General features: G+C 40.4%; 2 protein-coding genes across 7 annotated transcripts in view; one reads left to right on the forward strand and one right to left on the reverse strand.

Annotated features, from left to right (window-relative positions):
- Fbxo42 (F-box protein 42) overlaps positions 1–15,411 on the reverse strand; it is a 72,845-nt gene extending 57,434 nt beyond the window's left edge. For 5 of the 6 annotated variants that reach the window (XR_010042953.1, XM_063235582.1, XM_063235585.1 and 2 more), the window contains exon 1: positions 15,188–15,410. The gene's annotated coding sequence lies outside the window, so the exon portion shown is untranslated. Of the gene's footprint in view, positions 1–15,187 lie in introns of all 6 variants that reach the window. The other variant, XM_063235588.1, reaches the window with a different exon arrangement.
- Positions 15,412–16,304: 893 nt separating this feature from the next.
- Positions 16,305–22,301, forward strand: LOC134472921 (endogenous retrovirus group K member 13-1 Env polyprotein-like). The gene is made up of 2 exons (XM_063235589.1): positions 16,305–16,933; positions 19,825–22,301. Exon 2 carries the CDS (start codon positions 19,828–19,830, stop codon positions 21,910–21,912), a length of 2,085 nt encoding a protein of 694 aa, XP_063091659.1. The 5' UTR covers positions 16,305–16,933; positions 19,825–19,827; the 3' UTR covers positions 21,913–22,301.
- The last annotated feature ends 17 nt before the right edge of the window (positions 22,302–22,318 follow it).

A 22,318-nucleotide genomic window follows, 5' to 3' on the forward strand; every position in this document is an offset into this window, starting at 1 on the left:
GTTTACATACACACACACACACACACACACACACACACACACACACACACAGAGAGAATGAAACTTGGGCCAGGGATATAGCTCAGGGCATAAACACCTACCTGACAAACACAAGGTTCTGAGTTCAATTTCTGGTACAGAAAAAGAGATACAAACAAACTAACTTGCCAGGCCTGGTGTCCCACACCTGTAATTCCAGCAACAGAAGGCTGCGGCAGGATGACCGCCCAAAGTTCAAGGCCAGTCAAGGCTACATAGTGCGTTCAAGTCCAGCCTTGAATAGCAGTACCTTGTCTGAAGTAAATAAATGACGAATTCAGTATGAATTCATTTAATACAGGTTACATATATAAATATACATTCACAAATATGCATTGGTTACTATGATACACTTCTTGCTCTGTTAACTGAGAGGGAGCAGAAGTAATGAACACATGAAGGGCTTTTTAACTATCATTCTTCAATAAAACAATGGTAGGCTCCTTGGTAAAACAGCAGAATCTAGGAAAGGCCAGGAAACACAACGGCATAGGGCATGCACCCGTACTGCTCACTGCTCCGGAGGCTGAAGAGGGGGGATCAGGAGAGGCCAGCCTTGGCAATCTAGCAAGACCCGGTCTCAAACAAATAAAATTAAAAAGTGTTGTGGATGTAACTCAGCACTCCCTGGGTTCAACCCCAGCAGTAGGAAGAGAGGGAGAGAAAAAAAGAGGGAAGGAGAGAGGGACGAGCTGAGCTGAATGGAGAGAGCTCTCTCACGGAAAGCCAAACAAGCCATGCAAATCCTCTCCTTCCCAGTAGGTGGAGCTGAGTGTCGCCCACACCCATACCTAGTCTCCCAGAAGGCAAAGTCACTGCACAACAGTTTCTATCCTTTGTGGAGCTAATGTTACCAAAAGACTACTACAGAGTCATTCCAAATAAGAGTTCTATCAGTAAGGTATCCACAGCAGGAAATCAAAGTGGTAACATGCAGAAGAGCTCATTCCCCTCACTTATTTCCTACTCGTACCCCCACAGGCTTCTTGTGCTTTTGTACATCCAGAACTACACTTGGCCATGCTACCCAGCTGCCTGCCTGATTAAACAAGTAGATTATAGAACTCTGACTTAATTTGTTCTTTTCATTGATTTAGTTTTTGTACAAATGACAAATCAAAGCAGGGATGGTATTATGACACTAGCACATCAACAGTAAGGCCTTGGTGGTGTACACTTGCAATTCCACTAGCCTGGGAAGCTGAGGCAGGAGGATCTCAAGTTTGACCTGAGCTTGGAAAACTTACCAAGATCCCATCTCAAAATAATAAAGGAAAGAACTGGGGATATAGCTCACTGTGAAGCCCCTGGGTTCAATCCCAGTGCCACCAAAAAAAGAGAAAGAAAGGCCCAGACTTTTCTAGGGCCTGATTTGGTTTGGTATAGTTTGGTGTGGTGTAATTTGCTTTGTTTTGTTTTGAGACAGGGTCTCCCTATGTAGACCAGGCTGGCCTCAAATTTGTGGCAATCCTCCTGCCTCAGCCTCTTGAGTGCTGGGATTATAGGTGCGCACCACCACACTCTGCTCAAAAAAATGTTTTTTTTTTTTTTGGTACTGGGGATTGAACATCACAACCACGCACTTGCAAGGCAGGCACTTACGCGGAGAAGCTACATCCCTGGCCCCAAATTTTTTTTTAAATAAGCTAATTTACTTGAAGGTGGGGAAGGAGGAAGAGAAAAATGACAGTAACTCTGGATGAGTAGGGAGAATTTGAAAGTAACTCTGAGAATCACAAATTTGAGCTCTGGATAGTCTGGATAAACTAGTAGGGCCCCGTATTAAAAGTGAAAAATGGACCAGAGTTTTAGCTCAGCGGCTAAGTTCCTGCCTGGTAGGCCCAAGGTCATGAGTTCAATCCCTGGTACCAAAATAAATAAGTAAATAAATAAATAAAAAGGACTGGGGATGTAGCTCAGAGTAAAAGCATTGGCTCCAATCAGTACAGCAGTAAGTAAATAAACTTTGAAATTTTTACATTTCTCCAACAGAGCAGAAAATCAGACTACTACTGTTATTTTTTTTTTGTACCAGGATCGAACTCAGGATCTTGCGCTTGCCAGGAAGGCGCTTTGCCGCTGAGCTAAATCCCCAGCCCTCTATCATTACTATTAACACTACTATTGAACGAAGATAAATCTATTTCTCTCCCAAAAAAGAATGTTTATGGAATAAAGGACAGAACCTTACTACGTATAACATCACTTGTACAGTAACCAAATTAAGTTATTCTCCACAACCCTGAAAAATAAATCTTATTTAATTCTATCATGAATGCAAATATTTTTAAAAGTGAAAGATAGAAATTAATTATCCTGGTTCCATCTATTTGTTTGTTTGTCAATGGTTGCCACAGTATAGCCAGGACTTAACAATGAAAAAAATCAACAGCTTTTCTCAGTATATTTCGGTCCAGTCATTTGAGCTACTTATTCCTGAAATAGTCTAAAATCTTCAGTCTCGGGCCTTTGCTCTTGCTGGCCACCCTTCCTTCTGACATACCCTTTCCCTTTGCCAGTCTGGTGAATTCCTACTCATTACTTAAGAGTTACACCTTCTATGAGGTTCTGTTCCTTCCAACCTATACATCCTTGGCTCTGTTCATTTTATACAATATCTCATTATCTTAGGGTTATGCAAATATTTGTTGAATTTAGTGTCCTACAAGACCTAAGCCAACATTAGATAAAGAAAACAGATAGTTTCTACTTTTCACCACATCGCAAGCTACAATTCTGCTCATTAAAACCCACACTTCACTCCTCATTGCTATGGTTTCCAGCATAGCAGAGGCAAATGCAACAGCATAAAGGTCACCAAGATCCAGCATGCACAGCCACAACTGTGCTCTAAGGCAGAAAAGAAGCCTTAAGGTGTTCAGGAAGAGTGAGCACGACAATTGCCTTTTATGTATACTGTATCCAAATGTACTCCAGATAACAATGTGATGGCTGCAAATCATCAACACTAATTCAAATATCAAATTTGGTCTGTTGTGGTGGCCCATGCCTATAATCCTAGCATTCAGGAGGCTGAGGCAGGAGAATTCAGGAGGCTGAGGCAGGAGAATTACCATGAGTTGAGGCCAGCCTGGGCTACACAGTGAGTCCAAATTCAGTTTACAACCAAAGGGAGAGTATCAGGTTGGGCATGGCAGTGGATGCCCGTAATTCTAGTACTCAGAAGGTTGAGGCAGGAGGATCACTTCAAATTCAAGGCCAAAGTGAACTACATAGATCCTGTCTCAAAACAAAACAAGTGAATGAATGGATGGGTGGGATCAGGATAACTAATTTCCATCTTTGACCTTTCAATCTGGCATATGATTTCAGAGATACTGATTCTGCTTACTGTGTCAATTGCTTGGTAAATATAGTAATACCCCAAACACTTCAAAAGGCGGTACTTTATGCCTTTCTGCAAAAAAAATACAATGTGTTCAAAGAAAGCTATTAACTTCTGGTACAAGACAGAAAGAAGTATGTGGAAAGGGAACATTTTTACTCTACTGATAAGTGATTCTAAGGCATGTATGGTGGTACATGCCTGAGATCCTTGTTTTTCTTTTCTTTTTTTTTTTTTTTCTTTTTAGTACCAGGGATTGAACTCACAACTTCACAATTGTCAGGCGGGAATTTATACCACTGAGCTAAATCCCCAGCCACATCTGAGATCTTTGTACTGTAAGAGACTAAGGCAGGAGGATGCCAAGGTCAAGCTCCGGCTGAGCAACTTGGACCCTTTTTCAAAACGAAGAAAAACAAAACATGGGTTTGAGATGTAGCTCACTGTGAAGGCCCTGGGTTCAATCCCCAGTACCACCACCAAAACAAACACACAAACAAATCAAGCAAAAGATTCTACATAGCTCCTCTTTGGTACCTGGAATAAAAGGTGAGTAATCTAGAACAGGAGATTGTACTCTTCTGGATCATTCTATAAACTCCAAAATTAAACTCACACCAAACTAGGCATGGAGGTGCACACCTGTAATCCCAGCACTTGAAAGACTGAAGATCTCTCCAACTTTGAGGCCAGCCGGGGCTACACAGTGGGTTCAAGACCAGCCTTAACTACACAGCAAGACACTATTTCAAAAAGCCTAAATAAAATTAATTACATTTATACTTATGGAATTCCCTTTCACATAATTACCATTCAAAAGAAAGAGAGTATCGGGCTGGAGGTTTAGCTCAGCGGCATAAGCGCCTGCCTTCAAGCAGGCAGTCGTGAGTTCGATCCCGGGTACCGATAAAAAGGAAAACGACAAAAATAAATAAATAAAGAGAGAGAACATCTAGGTTGTTAGGAGTTATTTTTTAAAAAAAAGTTATTGGGGCTGGGGATTTAGCTCAGCAGTATAAATAAAAGTTATCTATTCTTGTTAACTTCTCTCTCTTTTTATATTACTGGGGATTGAACACAGGTAGGCAAGCACATTATTAGTAAGCTCTTAATTCCATTAGTTCTTTAATTATTTAGTTCTTGACTTATTGCAAACAATAAGTCAAAACTCTAAATGGAAAAAAAAACTTAAATGGGAGGCTGCTAGATACAGCATATGAAAATGGATCATAAAGAAGCATTCAAAGTTCCGTTTTTGAAGAAGTGGGGATTGAACCCAGGCCCTTCACAATGAAATGACACCCCAGCCTTTTGTACTTTTTGAGCCAAGGTCTTGCTAACTCACTAAATTGCCCAGGGTACAACTGAACTTCTGAACTTCCTGGATCGGCCTTCACAAGGCTGGGATTACAGATGTGTATCACCACACCAGTGTGAGCTTGTCTCTACAGACAGTATTTCCCTAAAATGACCAGGCTGGCCTTGAACTAGCAATCCTCCCTCAATAGTTAGGATCACTGTGCTTTTCTTCTTTGTACACTATAATCTTTGGATGAAAGCAAACACCCATTAAAAGGAGTTTTAGAATAGTAAACAGCCATCTGTGATCTTCTCAAGGTGAATAAATATTTTAAAAATACAATTATAAATTCGGTTTTCTAATTATCTAATTTTATACAAGTTGATAGCAAAACAACAGAATAATTTAAGTTTTGTGGGTGGTATTGGGGATAAAACTCAGAGCCTCAAATATGGTAGACGAGAAAACAACCTCTGAGCAAATTCACAGACCTTTTTATTTTAAGATATGGTCTTGGGGCTGAGGATTTAGCTCAGTGGCATAAAGCGCCTGCCTTGCAAGCAGGCAGTCGTGAGTTCGATCCCTGGTACTGATTAAAAAAAAAAAGGAAAAAGAAAAAAAAAAGATATGGTCTTACTAAACTGCTAGACTGCCCTTGAACTTGAGATCTTCCTGCCTCGTCCTACCACAGCTGAGCTTAAAGGAATACACTACTGCATCCTATTTAATTTAACTTTGAAATATTATTGTTGTCGTTTTGAGACAGGGCCTCACTATGTAGTCCTGACTACCCTCGAATTTGAGACAATCCTGATTTAGCCCCCCAGGTGTTGGAACTACAGGCATGTATCACTGCACTGACCCCACAGTAATTTTTAGGCTTGTTTGTTTGTTTGTTTTGGTCTTTTTGAGACAGAGTCTCTCTGTGCAGTTCAGGCTGGGCTTGGGCTTACTTTGTAGCCCAGATTGGTCTCAAATTTGCAACAATCCTCCTGCCTCAGCCTCCTGAGTGCTGGGATTACAGGTGCGGGCCACCATACCTGGCTAGGCTTATTTTTCAAATTTTTTATTTAAGTAAAGTATAAAATTTACATCAGCCATTTTTTTGTCTTTTTCCTTTTTATCGGTACCGGGGATCGAACTCAAGACTGCCTGCTTGCAAGGCAGGTGCTTATGCTGCTGAGCTAAATCCCCAGCCCCTACACATCAGCCATTTTAAAGTATACAGTTCAGAGGCATGAAGTGTAGTCACACTGTTGTATTACCATCACTATCACTCTACAGAATTTTCATCATCCCAAAATGAACCTTCATACACATTAAACAGTTTTGTTGTTTTGTTTTGAGACAGGATCTCACAACACAGTTTAGGCTGGCCTTGAACTCAGGGCAATCCTTCTGCCTCAGTCTCCTCTGTGTGGAATTAAATAATGTGTAAGCCATCAGATAGGATTCCAATTAAACATCAGTTCTCCCCTCTCCCCCAGCTGCTGGCAACCACCCTTCCACCTGCTGTCTCTATAGATTTCATTACCTCATAGAAGTAAAATCATATGATACTTGTACTTTTATTTCTGGCTTATCTCACATAGTATATTTTCCAGATTTGTCTATGACTGCTAGGATCTCACAAAAGTGTCATCCGTCAACATTATAAATACACAGGTCAGATGACTCAGACATTCTTCTAGGAATCTGTCTGATTAAAGCTTGGAATAAGTGGGGGCTGGGGCTTTAGCTCAGCAGTATAAGCACCTGCCTTGCAAGCAGGCGGTCATGGGTTCGATCCCTGGTACCGATTAAAAAAAAAAAACAAAGCTTGGAATAAGTGTAAAAAGGATGTTCAATACAGAGCTGTTTTATCAGTTTAAAAAAAAAAGAACAATTAAAATGTCCATTTCTTTAGTAGTAAATGAACAAATGAAATGCCAATTAATAGGAAATGGTTAAGCAAGTTCTGATACAACCATGATGCAAGCAGCTATTAGGAGGGGATGTGTATGTACTAACTTCAAAAGTCTTCTCCAACATACTTGGAAATACTAAAGTTGGGACCAGGGATTTAGCTCAGAGGTGCAAACACCTGCCTGGCAAGTGCTAGGTTGTGAGTTTGACCCTCAGTACCAAAACAAACAAACAAACAAACAAACAAAAAAGTGCTTAAAATGTGAGAGCCATTTTGTAAACACAGAAAAAAGTACATTTTCAATTGTTAAAAATAGTCCCTTGGGGCTGGGGATTTAGCTCAGCAGCATAAGCACCTGCCTTGCAAGCGTGTGGTCATGAGTTTGATCCCCGGTATCAATAAAAAGAGAAAGACACACACACAAAAAATAGTCACCTACAATAGGGTTTTTTTGTTTTGTTTTTTTGATACTGGAAACTGAGCTCACAGTATTGTACTCGCCAGTCAGGCGCTTGGGCCAGTGAGCAATGTCCCCAGCACCTATGGCACTTGTATAAAGTACTTTCACCCAAGACAGTTCATATTTTTGTACTTTATAAGTTGGTTACAATAAGTATTCTGTAACTTTTTAAAATATCTCGTAAATTTTTAGGAAATCCAGAAGATCTTGACACTTACATTAAATATATATGAAGTAAAATATTCCATAGTCTTATTTATGTATGTATGGTGCTGAGGATTGAACTCAGGGTCTCTACTGCTGAGTTATTTATTTCCCCACCTACACCTATAATCTAATTTTAAAATAAGACACCCAGAACAGTTTATAATATTCCTTTCAGGAGCTGGAGATTTAGCTCAGCGACATAAGCACCTGCCTTGCAAGCAGGCGGTGATAGTTCAATCTCTGGTACCAATTAAAATAATAATAATAATAATAATATTCCTTCCAAAAATTTAAAAGCGAACAACTTTGTAATATTTAAAATCAATCTGCTAAACTATTTATACGCTATCACTGTGTATCTTTATGTATAGAGAAAAAGCCAGGTATTGTGGTGCAGGTCTGTAATCACAGCACTCCGAACAGGCAGAAAAAAAAGAACAGGCAGGACCCGGGTGTGGTGAGGGACACTTGTAATCACAGCACTTGGGAAGCTGATGCAGGAGATCACTGAGTTTGAGGCCACACTGGGCTACATAATAAGTTCAAGGCCAGCCTGAACTACACAGCAGGACTATGTCCCAAAACACTAAAAATGAATAAGTATAAGAATAAAAATGAGGGCAAGGCTAAGGAACAAGGATTTGAATCCAATTCTAAGACTCCATTTATTTATTTTATTTACTTACTCATTTAGGTGCTAGGGAACAAACTCAGGGCCCTGCACATGCAACACAGGCACTTTACCACTGGCCTATATTCCCAGGATATCCATTTATTTTTGTTAAAGATACAGTATCAGAGGCTGGAGATTTAGCCCAGGGCCTGCCTGACAAGCGTGAAATCATGAGTTTGATCCTTGGTACCACCAAAAACAAAAACAATATCACTCAGTCATTAAAGCAAATTGAACTAGGGGTCATGCTCCATACCTGTAGCCTCAGTTACTCAGGAAACTGAGGCAGAGAGCCCAGGACTTTCAGGCAGCCTGGACAACACGGGCCCTGTCCCAAGAAATTTCATTATCTCAAAAGAACACACATCACATGCTTCATGACATACTGAATTTCAATTCCTCCACTGGTTCTTTCTTCACAACGTCCTTCCTTTACTCTTATCTACCTGCTGATACAATTAGGGGCATCCACACTTAACAGCAGTAGACGGTACCTATCTAACCTCTCTGACTTCAGTCTTTTATTCTACCCATCTGTTTGAGAGATTGTTCTGTAATCTCTGGGAATTCATTAAATGCAAGCAGGCTAGAAGCATGGGGAAAATTAGGAAGAATTCAAAGTAGTCTACAATCCCACAATCCTATCAATGATCTCAGTTTGCATGTAAAGGCAGCTTCCCCACTGATATAATATTCTGAAAAAAGACAAAAAAACACAGGATATGTCTTAAGATGCTGTGAGATGGAAAAAATTCACTTCTATTTGTCTTTTTTGTAGTGGTGATCAGAACCAAAAAATGCTCTGCCTACAGAAATCACTCATCTTTCTATGCTAAAGGAGGACACCTCTTTCTGTCACCATAGTTATGTTGTTTTATGTGTGACTTTTCTCCATAACCTGATTATAAATTCATGAAACGTAATGTTTCAACTGCTACTTATTCCCAGGAAACCTAAACGACAGTGGCATTTGCACATAAAGTAAATCTTTGTTTCACAAGCTTGCCTCATAGATCATAAAAATCACCTAGCAAGTAGAGTTTCTACGGTTTATTTCAGAAAATACAGAAAGATTCCGTTGTTAGCTTAATTTCATCAACACACACTGCAGATTCGAGTTTTAAAAACTCAGTTACAGAATTTACACCATATCAATTTTTTAAAAATAAAAGATCATCAGTATTTGGGCGGGGTGGTATATGCCTGTAATGCCACCACTCTGGGAGGCTGAGGCAGGAGGATCCCAAATACAGTTCAAGCCCCACTTGAGCAATCTGGCAAGACCCAGTCTCAACACAAAAACCAAGGACTGGATAGAGCTGTTTAAAGGCCTCAGTACAAGAGACAGAGACAGAGATACAGACACAAGACACAGACACAGACACAGACACACACACACAGAGCAGTTGAAAAAACTCTGGTATACTGACATAATGAACAGTGCAGCTATGAAAATGAATAAGGATTACCTGTTCCAACAGGAATGACCTCCAAGTGGGTGAGCGGGGTGTAGTCATGAGTCCATACAATCTCAGCACTCTGGAAAGCTGAGGCAAAAGGATCACAAATTCAAGCCCAATGTGGACAACTCAGTGAGACTGTCTCAAAATAAGAAATTGTGGGGATGTATGTAATTGAGTTCAATCCCCAGTGAGAGTGACAGTGAGAGAGTAAAAGAGAGGGAGAAAGACAGAAAACGCAACAAGAGGTAGCTCAATGGTGGACAGCCCTGGGCTCAAACCTCAGCACCAGGGTCAAAAATTCAGTACTAACAACCACCTAACGCAACACTGAAATGGATGAGCCAGTCCTGAACAGGGTACACAGCAGCCCAATGTCTTGTGTAAGCATGGAGAAAAAGGAATGTATGCAGGTATCTGCTTATTTACAAAAACAAATATTGAAAGTATAAACCTAACCAATAAAATGAGGAGGCCGTCAGGCCTGGTGGCACATGCCTGTAATCCCAGCCCTTGGGAGGCTGAGGCAGGAGGATTGCTATCAGCTCGAGGCCAGCTTGGGCTACACAGCGAATTCAAGGCCAGCCTGAACTGCATAGTGAAAAAGACCCCTCAAAAAAAGGTGGGGAGAATATTCTGAGCCCCAACCCAGTAATAACCCCAGTAATTCTGCCTCAGGGCCCAGCCCTGAATGTGTCTAAGGTGGTGGCCACTCTTCTGCATGTTTAAGTTTCAGTGACAGTCTCCTGCCTTCTGTTCCCAGCAACTCTTGAGGTAAAAGTTTCACTACATTACTAATCTCAAAATTGTCACACACAAAAAATTGTCCCACAGACTTGCAGCAGATATGTAACCATTCCCCATATTAAGTCCTGTGTGAAATATCTACTACGTTTTCACTTTGGAGCTGGATTCTGATGGATAGAATATTCTAAGGATTAAAAAAAATTAAAAAGAAATCTTAAATTTATGTCTAATTCCGTTAGTATAGTCATACACCACACCTGCTACTCAACTGCTTTGAAACTCATGAGATTTGATACTCCTGGATTTTGGCATGAAAACGTCGTTGTCAGTTTGGTACTCGGGTGCCATGTTGAACTTGTCTACAGCCTGTGACTCCCTACCCTTTCCAGCCACAGTATTTACTTGGCACTTGTCATTTTTGGTACTCCTCAGGAATCCCAGAACCAATTAACGAGGAGTAATAGGGATTGCATATATACAATGTCCCCAACTTAATGAACCTTTGAGTTACAAGCTTCCATAGGTATACAGAACTGTGTAACACTCACTCAGAGGAATCTGATTTACAAACAATTCTTCCAAAATAGGCAGAGCTCATCCATAAACTAGAGACTTACTGTTTATTTGTTTCTTGCTAAATCACTACATTCCCCAGGGTGAGCTCAAATTTGTGATTCTCCTGTCTCAGCCTTCTGGCGTACTCGAATTAAATGTATGCACCACCATGCCTAATTTGCAGTTATGATTCCTAATACATATATTTTCTAGCGCTACATGACTAGTGAAATGACTTAGACACAACAAAGACTCTGTAGCAAGGAGCATCCCTAGCATCAGATCTTGGTTTCCAAAGGCGTTCCCTTTGGAGAAGGGACACTAAATCTTCAAAAAGACCTGCAAAACCAAAAATCTTTAAGACACTAAATCTTCAAAAAGACCCCCCCAAAAAAATTGACTGGTAGCACTAGATCAAGGACAGAGAAAATAAAGTTGACCTGGGGTAGTTTGCTATGACAAAATACAAGCAATAGAGCTGAGGGTGTGGTTCATCTGTATAGCACATACCTAACACGCAGGAGGCTCTAGCTAATCCCCAGCCCAAACAAAAACAAAAAAGCAAGGAAGAATCCCACAAAAAATGTACACATATCAAAGACATAAACTAGTTTAAAGAAGTTTGTATTTGCCAAATGTTGGTGTCAAAATAGCTACAATTAGGCTACAATTAAGTGTAAAATATTAAGTTAAAAATCAATGTACTTACAATGACACAGAAAATAGGAAATAAATTTACTTTCCCTGAGATGATCAGTGCACCAATTCTTCACTAAGAAACTTTATAAGAGAAGCAAGTATTTAGGGCCGGGGATTTAGCTCAGCCATATAAGCGCCATGTATGGCGAGTGTGAGATCATGAGTTTGATCCCTGGTCCACAAAAAAAAAAAAAAAAAAAAAAAAGGCAAATAATTAAGTATCTTGTCTTCTTACAGAATAATAAAGGGATGCAAGTTTGGAAAAACATAGTAAATTAATTTTTCAAAATAGTCAAATTATGCCAAGTGTGATGGTACGTGCTTGTAATCACAATACTCTAGGAGGCTGAGGCAAGAATATTACAAATTGGACCTTAGCATAGGTAATTTAACAAGACCCTGTGTCAAAATAAAAATGTAAAAAGAGCTGGGAATGTAGCTCAATGGGAAGTGTCCCTGGACTCAATCTCCAGTATTGATAAATAAACAAATAAGTAAGTCTTGTCTATAGGTCATACCCTTCTACATGTAATCGTCACAATACAAAAACATGAACATATATCATTTTTCTGTCAACCACAAGCGTTAAGCACTTGCTTTCTGTTTAGAGGGCCCAGTTAAGTAATATAGTTATCACATAAACATTTTACTCAATTCAAAAATGCATAAAATGGTCAGGTATGGTGTTCATGCCTTTAATCCCAACACTTGGAAGGTTAAGGCAGGACTGCCATTAACTCAGCCTAGGTTACATGGTAAATTCAAGGCCAGGCTGAACTACATAGCAAGATCTTGTCTCAAAAAACAAACAAACAAAATCATAAAATGTCTGCAACAAAGGCAACAACATACTAACTTAAAAAATTCCAGCACCAATGTTCATATCTTGTATTAGGGTATGGAAATTTGTAATCAGATGTCAAGCTGCCTCAATTCATTCAATCCATAAAATAGTATATTAAATTCTGGTTCAATCTGTCAGCTTTACCCAAAAAGGAATAGGACCTTCTCATTTTACCTATTATTGGAAGAAAGGAATCAGTACTAACAATCACCTATACACCATACTATAATGGATGCAAACTAACCATTAACTAAATGTGATAATTCCAACATACAGAGGCTCTTACGCTAGTTTACAAAATGACAACTGAAACTCGTCACTCTAGAGTTGTCACTTAGTCACTTAGTGACCTGAGAGGTTTTAATTGTAGCTGCAATGTTTGTTTGCCTCCTGTGCCTATGACTCACTCAGAAAGGCTCTCCCAAGAATGCTAGATTTTTGAGAATGCAGAAACCATAACTGGGGCACACTGTGTGGGAAGTGTCATGACAGTGAATGAATAAAAAGGGGAATGAACTCATGACGGAATTTTTTTTTTTAAGTTTTATAAAAAGCTCATAAAAGGCAGACTTTTCTGCAGAATAACAGGATGGGTTGGGAAAAGCACTCCAGCTCCTCCTGGAAGTCTTCCGTGGCTCCTATGGTTGGATTCTGTGTATTTCTTGTATTTCAATAAGTCTAAGTGGTTTCCTTGTTTGACGCCTCAAATAGATTCTATGCAGCCTCAGACCAAAAGCTGTCTTATCTTAAAATCATTAATACTTCCTTCCCCAAATTCCTAGCATGTTTATAATATGGAATCTTTTAATAGGTGTTTCATAGAATTAAAATAATCTTGTATTTATCTTTTATTTTACAAAACATATTTATGAACATTATCTCTTTTGATCCACAAAACAATCTTGTGAATTGGGAATGGAATTATTAACTCAATGGCTTCTCATAAAAGTTAATTCACTAAAACTCCCAAATCACAAAGATATATTTCTTCATCTTTCAGATAGCTTTTGGGGACCCCAAAACTGTCATATAACACAGGTTCTGCTAGCATTTTTTTTTTTTGAGGCTGTTTTTCGTGATAGGTAGGAATCACATAGCTCTGTGTCTTATCAAAGAGCTTAAACTACTTAAAGTGATACTGGATAAAGGTCATTCTAGAGATCATACATTAAGAAGCAGCATCCTAAGCTATTTTTCCCGATCTTGTTCTTTTCCTGAAGTCGAAATGGTGGAAACTGAATGATGTCATAGATGTCATGAAGTTGCGTTAATACCTGATGATGATTTAGCACAACAATCCAACTTCTTATGCCACCAGGATATTTTACTGCATTAACTTCATGGCTCTTTATTAGCACATTAAGAGACACAGATTGGTTACTTAATTTCTTACTGCTGTTTCAAGTTTACATCTCTAGCAAAGACACTAAACCCTATACATTTTGGGACACACACACACACACACACACACAAAATAAAAAAACATAAAACTTATACATCTATATGAAAATGCTTTAAGAATAAAAAGGAAAAATGGTCAAAGAGCTAGGTAACATTAAATAGCTGTCATTTCAAGAACTGAAGCCTTTTTCAAGTGCACAACACACTCAAGGATCAATGTGGATTGAATATAAACTGGGTTTATCAAAAGCAAAGTTACAGGGAATACAATGTCAACACACAATAGATTAAGACACCCAATCATATTACATACGTGAAAAACTCAGGAATTTGACAGTCTCTATTCACTGTAAGAGCTACAGACTGAATTCTAAAAGATGGTATTTCTTCTTAAAATTTTCTTGTCCCTTTAAATCCATGATGTCATCATTCTTTAGCACAACCAGAACCAATTCGTTACAAAAGGTATTTGATGTTCCAAGCAAAAGCAATGGTCTCATCGTTTCCCCATACCGCAATCCCAACGCAAGCCTTAAAGGAATAAACTGCAAGGCTTCAAACCGGCTTCCCTAACCTGAATTCAAATGTTCCAATTAGCATCGGAACAACTAAAAGTTGTTCTCAAAAACGAGTAACAAACACAGTATAAGGTCGCTGCCACCAAGCGAGAGCAGGTAATGTACCTAGAGCACCACCTGCATCGGTCCGAGCCCCACCACCACAAAAAAAATCCAGACTTTGGCAATAAAGAAACGAAGCTTTTATTTTTCTAATAAAAGTCCGAAGATCTAACAAAGCCAGCAATTATTCAAGGCTTAATAATCCAAAGGTTCAAACGCAGTCCATTGGCGCTGAAGTTTCTCAGCAGAGACTATCAAGATCCCGCAATTGTGTTTTCTTCATTTACAAATTCGTTCCCACCCACCCATCCCCACTGTTCCTTTGCACAAAAAAAATTCTCAACAGGAAAACCTGTCCTCAGTCACAACGTGGATGGCTGTCTCAAGCTAGGAGATCCGCAGTTGCTAGTTCTCTAAAGGAACACTCAGAAAAGCTATGGGTTAGGGAAGACTGCTTATGTCTTATTTTGCGAGCCAATTCCAAAACCAACCCTTTGCAACTGCAGCTTCAGGGATGCTGGCCCCTCGCCGCAGCCCCAATTTGAGAGGGTACCAGTCTCTGGCTCCACTCGCAAAGCTGTGAAGGGCTGGGGGCGGGGGCTGCAGACTAAAACACTGACACCTCTAAATCCATCCTATCGCCGGCCACACACCTCTTCGCAGCCTGGGTGCGGGGAGGAGAACCGCCCGGTTAAGGAGATAACAGGTTCGTTTCCATCCCCAGGGCTGACTGGAGAGGGGTTCTGCTCCTCCCTGCCTAACGCAGGGGAGGCCGAGAAGGACATCAGCAAGATCCTGAGACTGGCCAGGACCGACTCCTTTTCAGGATGCCGGGCCTGCAACGGACCCAAGGCGCCCACTGCACCCGGGCTATAAAGGGCTACAGGCGCCGGCTGCTAGCCGCGGCCCCGGGAGGGGGAGAGGCCTCACCTGGCCCAGCCCGCTCCACGTTCTCGGGTTCGCTCCGCTGGTGATAGTGGTGACGGACCCCGGGGCAGGACCAGACCGGAGGCACTCGGCCCCAGGCTGCGCTTGCAGTGCTTGGGAGTCCTCACAGCTGCCAGGACCCCGAGCCTCCCGGAGCCGCCATCTTCCTCCACTCAAACGCCGCCGCCGCCGCCGCTCAGCTCGGGTGGGGAGAAGGCAGCATGGAGTGCGCGTGCGCAGGGCCACGGCGCGCGGAGGACGCGCGCGCACTCACGTCAGCGTAGCGGGTCGACGAGGGACGGCCGCAGGGCGGCGCCATGTTGGGAAGGGCCGACCTTTCCCCGAGGTTTGAAGGCATCTTGGGTCACAGAAGCTTACTAAGAGCTAGTCTCAGACCTCCATCCACCCTCAGCTGCGCTGGCTGAGGCAATTGAGAATTTATCTCAATAGTTTGAGACTAAGACGTTTGGAAATTAGCTCACTTTATCCCTGAGGGCCCAGTGTGCATAGAGGAGGTTTGTGGTTTTTGGAAGGACCCGTTGATACCTCACTGTCTTGGTTGTACAAGCGATACTTCCCTAAACTAAAGCAACCAGTGTGTGACTTGCTACTGGCCCCCCCCCCCCCCAAACACACACTCTTATGTCCTGGGGGTTGAAGCCAAGGCCTTTGCATGAGCCACATCCCCAGCCCTTTATGAGACAAAGCCTTGCTAAGTCACTTAAATTTCTCAGAATGGGCTCGAATTTGTGAGCCTCCTGCTTCAGCTTCCCAGAATGCTGGGATCGCGGGTATGTGCTACCATGCCTACTTTACTAGCTCCGCTTTTTTTGGTGCTGGGAATCGAACTCATGACCTTGCACTTGCCAGGCAGGTGCTTATACTAGCTCCATTTTTCTTTTTCTTTTTCTTTTTTTTTTTTTTTTGTCTTTTTTGAGACGGGCTCTCACGATGCAGTTCAGGCTGGCCTTGAGCTCACTTTGCAGCCCAGGCTGGTCTCGAACTCGCAATGATCCTCCCACCTCAGCCTCCAGAGTGCTGGAATTACAGGCGTGAGCCACCACGCCCGGCCCTAGCTCCATTTTTCAAATGAGGAATTTTAGGCATAGAACTCACCTGACAATGGTGGGGTGTGGGGGATGAGGTGTCACTTTGTAGGCCCAACCCCCTCTAACCTGCAATTTACAATAGCCGCCCTGGTATGCGAGAAGGAGGTAGAATAGGAATGCCTGTTCTTAGTGAGCCCTCACCCTCTGGAATCCATACTGTGAGCTGGCTTTGTTTTGCAGAAGTCTTGAGGAAGTGGCTGGCCACCCTTTGTGACACTAACAGCAGACAAATTAACAACATTCTTGAGCTAATGAATTTCTTCCTGGGCTAGAGAGGTTATGAGAACTGGTTGTGATTATTTACTTCACTTAGATAGTTTTAGAATAAACATTGTAGTCTGTCACGTTGTAGCTTGCCACAAAGAATGCCTTTTCACTACTTAATTATCTGGGCTCTGTGAACTGATCGGGTTTACTATATATGAATCCTAAAATAAAGATTGTGCGTACAGTACAGTGCAGTGCAGTGTAACGCGGTGCAGACAGCAAAGGTGTCTCTCCTGTCTTTCTTTTCCAAGCGCTGTACCCCCCGTGTCCCGACAAGGCGTGCGTGTGTGTTTACCTTGCCCGGAGTTCAGAGTGCCCTAGACACTCACGACAAGTGGCGCCCGAACAGGGACTCCGAAGGTCGCTTAGGAAGGTAAGTATAATTTTATTACGGGGAAATGGGACAATCTGCTTCCTCTCCTTTCTTAAAAATTCTTAAACATTTATTATCTATATATGGCATATCGCTCAGGTCAGCTGACTTGGATATGTGTATTGATACAATTAAAGAATATAATCCTTGGTTTCCAGATGAAGGAACTTTGGATGTAGAAGTATGGAGGAAGGCAAGGGTTAGTATAGAAAGGGCTATGCAACAGGAGGAGAAGATTCCTTTACGTTTTTGGGCTATTTGGTCGGTTGTGTACTCTTTATTAAAAGCTATGGAAGATGAACATATTGTAGAAAATCTTCAACTAGAAATTAAGCCAGTTATTCAGGAATTGCCCCTCACAGAGGAGGAGCAGAATGTAGTTCAAAATGACGCTATCGCTTTAAGTAGTGAAAAGGCGTCCAAACTAAAAGTAAAATCCACTACAGCCGACTCAGCTTTAGCTGCCGCAGCAATATCAAATTATGACAATCGCCCAATTTTACAGGCTATACAGCATTTAACACAAGAGGTGAAACAACTCTCCGTTAAGCAGAACCCGCCTGTAGTTCCCTCTGCACCTCCTCCATCTAACCCTAATTGGAGTAAAGCCAAGCTAGCTTTGGCTGATCTACCAAAATTAGGGGATTCTGATGAGGAAAAGCCTGCCTTTACTTTCCCTGTAATCAGACCTCAGCCAATAGATGGAGAGGCAGTTCCCCCTAGATGGGAAGCATTTAATATGGATGATTTAGCAAAATTAAAAAAGGCTGTAACCCTTTATGGCCCTCAGGCTCATTACACTAGAGAATTAATAACATCGGTAGCAGATCACTATGGTAATCTTGCTCCTTATGATTGGAAAGCCTTGGCCAAAATTCTTTTAAAAGAGCCAGAATATTTACAGTGGCACATGTGGTTTATGGAAGGTTGTGTGAAAAAGGCAAGACAAAAATGCTGATATAGTGATAGAAATGTTTTAAAAGATATTTTAAAAACTTTACCTCAATATTTTTCTCCGTTTGGACTTGTAATAGCACAGGATAAAATTCAAAAGGAAGAAGTTAGTCATTATTTGGGATATATTCTTACTAGACAAAAGGTGATTCCACAAAAAATGTCTATTAGGAGAGATAAGTTATCCACTTTAAATGATTTTCAAAAATTATTAGGGGATATTAATTGGCTTCGTCCCACACTAGGTATTCCTACCCATGCATTACAGCATTTGTTTGCTACTCTACAGGGCTCTTCAGATCCATCCAGCCCTCGTTCTTTAACAGCAAAAGCAGAGCAAGAATTACAGTTTGTAGAACAACGAATTAAGGATACATTTTTAATTAGGATTGATCCTAAATTGCCTCTAACTTTATATATTATTAATACTTTTCAATATCCCTCTGCAGTTTTAGGTCAAAATGCTATGCCAGTAGAATGGGTATTCACTAAAACTAAGCAATCTAAAAATGTTATGCCTTATATTGACATGGTTGCAGCTTTAATTATGAATGGTAGAGCTCGTTCTATAACTTTGATAGGAGAAGATATAAACAATATAGTTATCCCTTTAACTAAGGAACAATGGGAATATTTGTTGTCAATTACTGAAACCTTACAAATTGCTTTAGCAGATTTCATGGGAACTTTTTCATATCATTTTCCTAAAAGTAAATTATGGGATTTTTTTAGACGTCAACAATTTGTGGTTAATACCTTATTAGCTGTACAGCCAATTCCACAAGCTTTGACTATATTTACAGATGGATCTAAAAATAAAGCTGCATATTGGACTCAAAAATCTTACTGGGTACGTCAGACAAATTTTAACTCTGTACAACAAAATGAACTTTTTGCTATATTACAAGTGTTTTTAGATTTTCATAACCAACCTATTAACATTATAGCCGATTCAGCCTATTCTGTTGGAGTAGTGACAAATATCTATTCAGCTGTGTTATATTCTAATAAGCCTGCTTTATTGTCTTTATTTCAAAATTTACAAATACATGTTCAAAAAAGAAATCATTCTTATTTTATTACTCATTTACGTTCTCATTCTCAGTTACCCGGACCATTAGTATCAGGTAACAATGCAGTGGATTCCTTAGTTATGTTCACCACACCCGTTGAAGAACATCAATTTAATCATGCAAATGCAGGACATTTGCATCTTAAATATAAGATACCTTTTACAAAAGCTAAACAAATTGTAAAAGCCTGCCCTATTTGTAGACCATTACATTTAAGAATTATTCCCACAGGTGTCAACCCTCGAGGAACTCAACCTAATGAGTTATGGCAAATGGATATTACACATGTACCTTCTTTTGGTCGGCTTTCTTATGTACATGTAGTTATTGATACATATTCTTCATTTCTATGGGCTACTGCTCAACAGGGAGAATCCACTAAAAATGTTATTGTACATTTATTGGAGACTTTTGCAGTTATGGGAATTCCTTCTAAAATCAAAACAGATAATGGACCTGCTTATACTAGCAGAACATTTAAACAATTTTGTGATCTCCATAATATTATTCATATTACAGGGATTGAATATAACCCCCAGGGTCAAGCTATTGTTGAAAGAGCACATGGCACTCTTAAGTTACAAATTAAAAAATTAAAAAGGAGGAGTCAGGAGGATATTCAGATACCAATACTGTTTAAATTGCAAAACAGTCCAAAAACATTACTGCATCAAGCATTGTTTATTTTAAATTTTCTCAATTTACCACAAGGTGAAATATTAACTAGAGCTGAAAAACATTTTGAACAGCAACAACAGCCCTTTGTGATTAATGAACCTATTTGGACTAAAACAGCTCCAGAGGCTAAATGGGAGAGGGGCACATTGCTCTATAAGGGGAGAGGTTTTGGTTATATCTCCACAGAAAATGGAATTCAGCAGTGGGTCCCTGGACGATGGATCAGGATCCGCGCCTCCAGACCCTGTTCGCCAGCCCCGGAGACAACTCCCCAAGGAACCGGAACCGTGCCTTCAGAAGCGAGCGCGAAACCAGCTAGAGGCTGAGGATGCTGAGCTTGTTCCTATCGCAGCCATGGCCAGATTAAAGCTAAGAAAATCCCGCCGCTCACAGCGACCAAATTTAAATCCCCTCCCTACATGGGGACAATTAAAGAAATTGACCATAGAAGGGCAACGGCTTGTCCTTCAAGCAGGAAAGCCTTTAAACCCTGAAAACTTGTTTTTAGCTTTATGTGCCTTGCTCACTGTTGCGTCGGGGACTGAGGTACCTCCACATTCGTACTGGGCATATATTCCAAACCCCCCTTTATTAGAACCTGTAAAATGGGGAACTAGTGATATTTTACTTTATACCACACCTAGAGAAATTTTGTCAGCACCGTGGGCTGATTTAACCCCCCACAATCAAGATGATGGGACATTATTCAATTTTACTTATTATGGTAATCAAAGGCCTATTTGCATTGGGGAACCGCCTTGCATCCCTCTGGGATGGCAGTATTGGATTCAACATGGAATAAAAGCAGGCAACAAAAGAACAAGGCTTCAAGCCTTGGCTGCTCAAACCTTTAATGTTACCTGGAGAAATTTAACAGCACCTGATACAAATACATTTCCTGTATGCCCTGAATTCACTTATAAAAATATTTCTTATTATCCCATAATTTGGCAACTATGTATGGGAAAATTTGCTAAAAATATTGATGGGTATATTATTTGGGGACCATTTGGAAAATTCGTTAATGGATGTGCTGAATGGAATGAGACAAGATGTAATCTCTCTGTTGTGTATAGTCTTCCAGATCCAAAGAAAATAACTGACGGAGCTCCTATATTTCATCAAAAGACGGCTCTCTTGTGGTGGGGAGATGGTGGAATCGCTAACCCTGCTGTTGCAGCCGAAGAATACCCTCATCACCTTCAAAATCATATTTGGAAGATTCCAGCCGCTATGCAACCTGTAACCTTGTACAATGTTTCCTATTCAGGGACTAGTCGATCTGTATCTACTACTTATAATTTTACTAGGTTTAAAATGTATAATATTACTGTTTGTGCACCTCTGCCTTATGTCTTTTTAGTGGGAACTTTTAATTTTACACATTTTTCTTGTACTTGTTTAAATTGTCAATTGTTTACATGCTTAAATAGCACACTAAATTTCACTAAGCCTTATACAGTTATGCTGTTACAACAAAAAACTCATATTTGGTTGCCTGTAAATTTAACTCGACCATGGTCTCAAGACCCGGTAATTTCTGTTACTACTGAATTTTTTAAACATCTGTTAAAACGTACAAAAAGATTTATTGGAATAGTGGTTGCTGTACTGTTAAGTCTGATAACTGTAGCCTCCCTAGCAGCAGTCTCAGGAATAGCTTTACAAACCTCTTTGCAAGAAAAACATGTTGTAGAATTATGGCATGAAAATTCTCATGAACTTTGGTTAACTCAGTGGCAAATAAACGCCAGACTACAACAACAAATAGACCTCCTTAAACAAACAGTTGAATGGATGGGTAAAAAAATATTGGCTCTTCAGCATCAAGTGTTTTTAAAATGTGATTGGAATTCAACTACTTTCTGTATAACCCAACGACCTTATAATCAAACAGAACATGAATGGGAAATGATTAGAATGTATCTAAATGGAAACACCTCTGCCCAGGAGGAAATAGAATCTTTGCATAATCAAATTGACAAGGATTTTGCAAAGCAAAATGATGATGAATCCCTAGCACAATTCGCGCAATTGCTTGCTCAATCTTTGAAAGGATTAGATTCCAAAGGAATCTGGCAGAGCATAACCCACACTTTTAGTGGCATGGGACTTAGTTTAATTATAGTTCTCATTGCCATAGTTCTTGTGTATTTTTACTGCATAAGACGAAATACTATTAATAACCTGATCTTATGGAAATTGTTGTTAAAAAATAAAAAGGAAGGAAGTGTGGGGGATGAGGTGTCACTTTGTAGGCCCAACCCCCTCTAACCTGCAATTTACAATAGCCGCCCTGGTATGCGAGAAGGAGGTAGAATAGGAATGCCTGTTCTTAGTGAGCCCTCACCCTCTGGAATCCATACTGTGAGCTGGCTTTGTTTTGCAGAAGTCTTGAGGAAGTGGCTGGCCACCCTTTGTGACACTAACAGCAGACAAATTAACAACATTCTTGAGCTAATGAATTTCTTCCTGGGCTAGAGAGGTTATGAGAACTGGTTGTGATTATTTACTTCACTTAGATAGTTTTAGAATAAACATTGTAGTCTGTCACGTTGTAGCTTGCCACAAAGAATGCCTTTTCACTACTTAATTATCTGGGCTCTGTGAACTGATCGGGTTTACTATATATGAATCCTAAAATAAAGATTGTGCGTACAGTACAGTGCAGTGCAGTGTA

This window comes from Cavia porcellus, unplaced genomic scaffold, assembly GCF_034190915.1.
Source record: "Cavia porcellus strain 051 isolate PalLab524CR breed Dunkin Hartley unplaced genomic scaffold, mCavPor4.1 scaffold_25, whole genome shotgun sequence".
Taxonomy (NCBI): domain Eukaryota; kingdom Metazoa; phylum Chordata; class Mammalia; order Rodentia; family Caviidae; genus Cavia; species Cavia porcellus.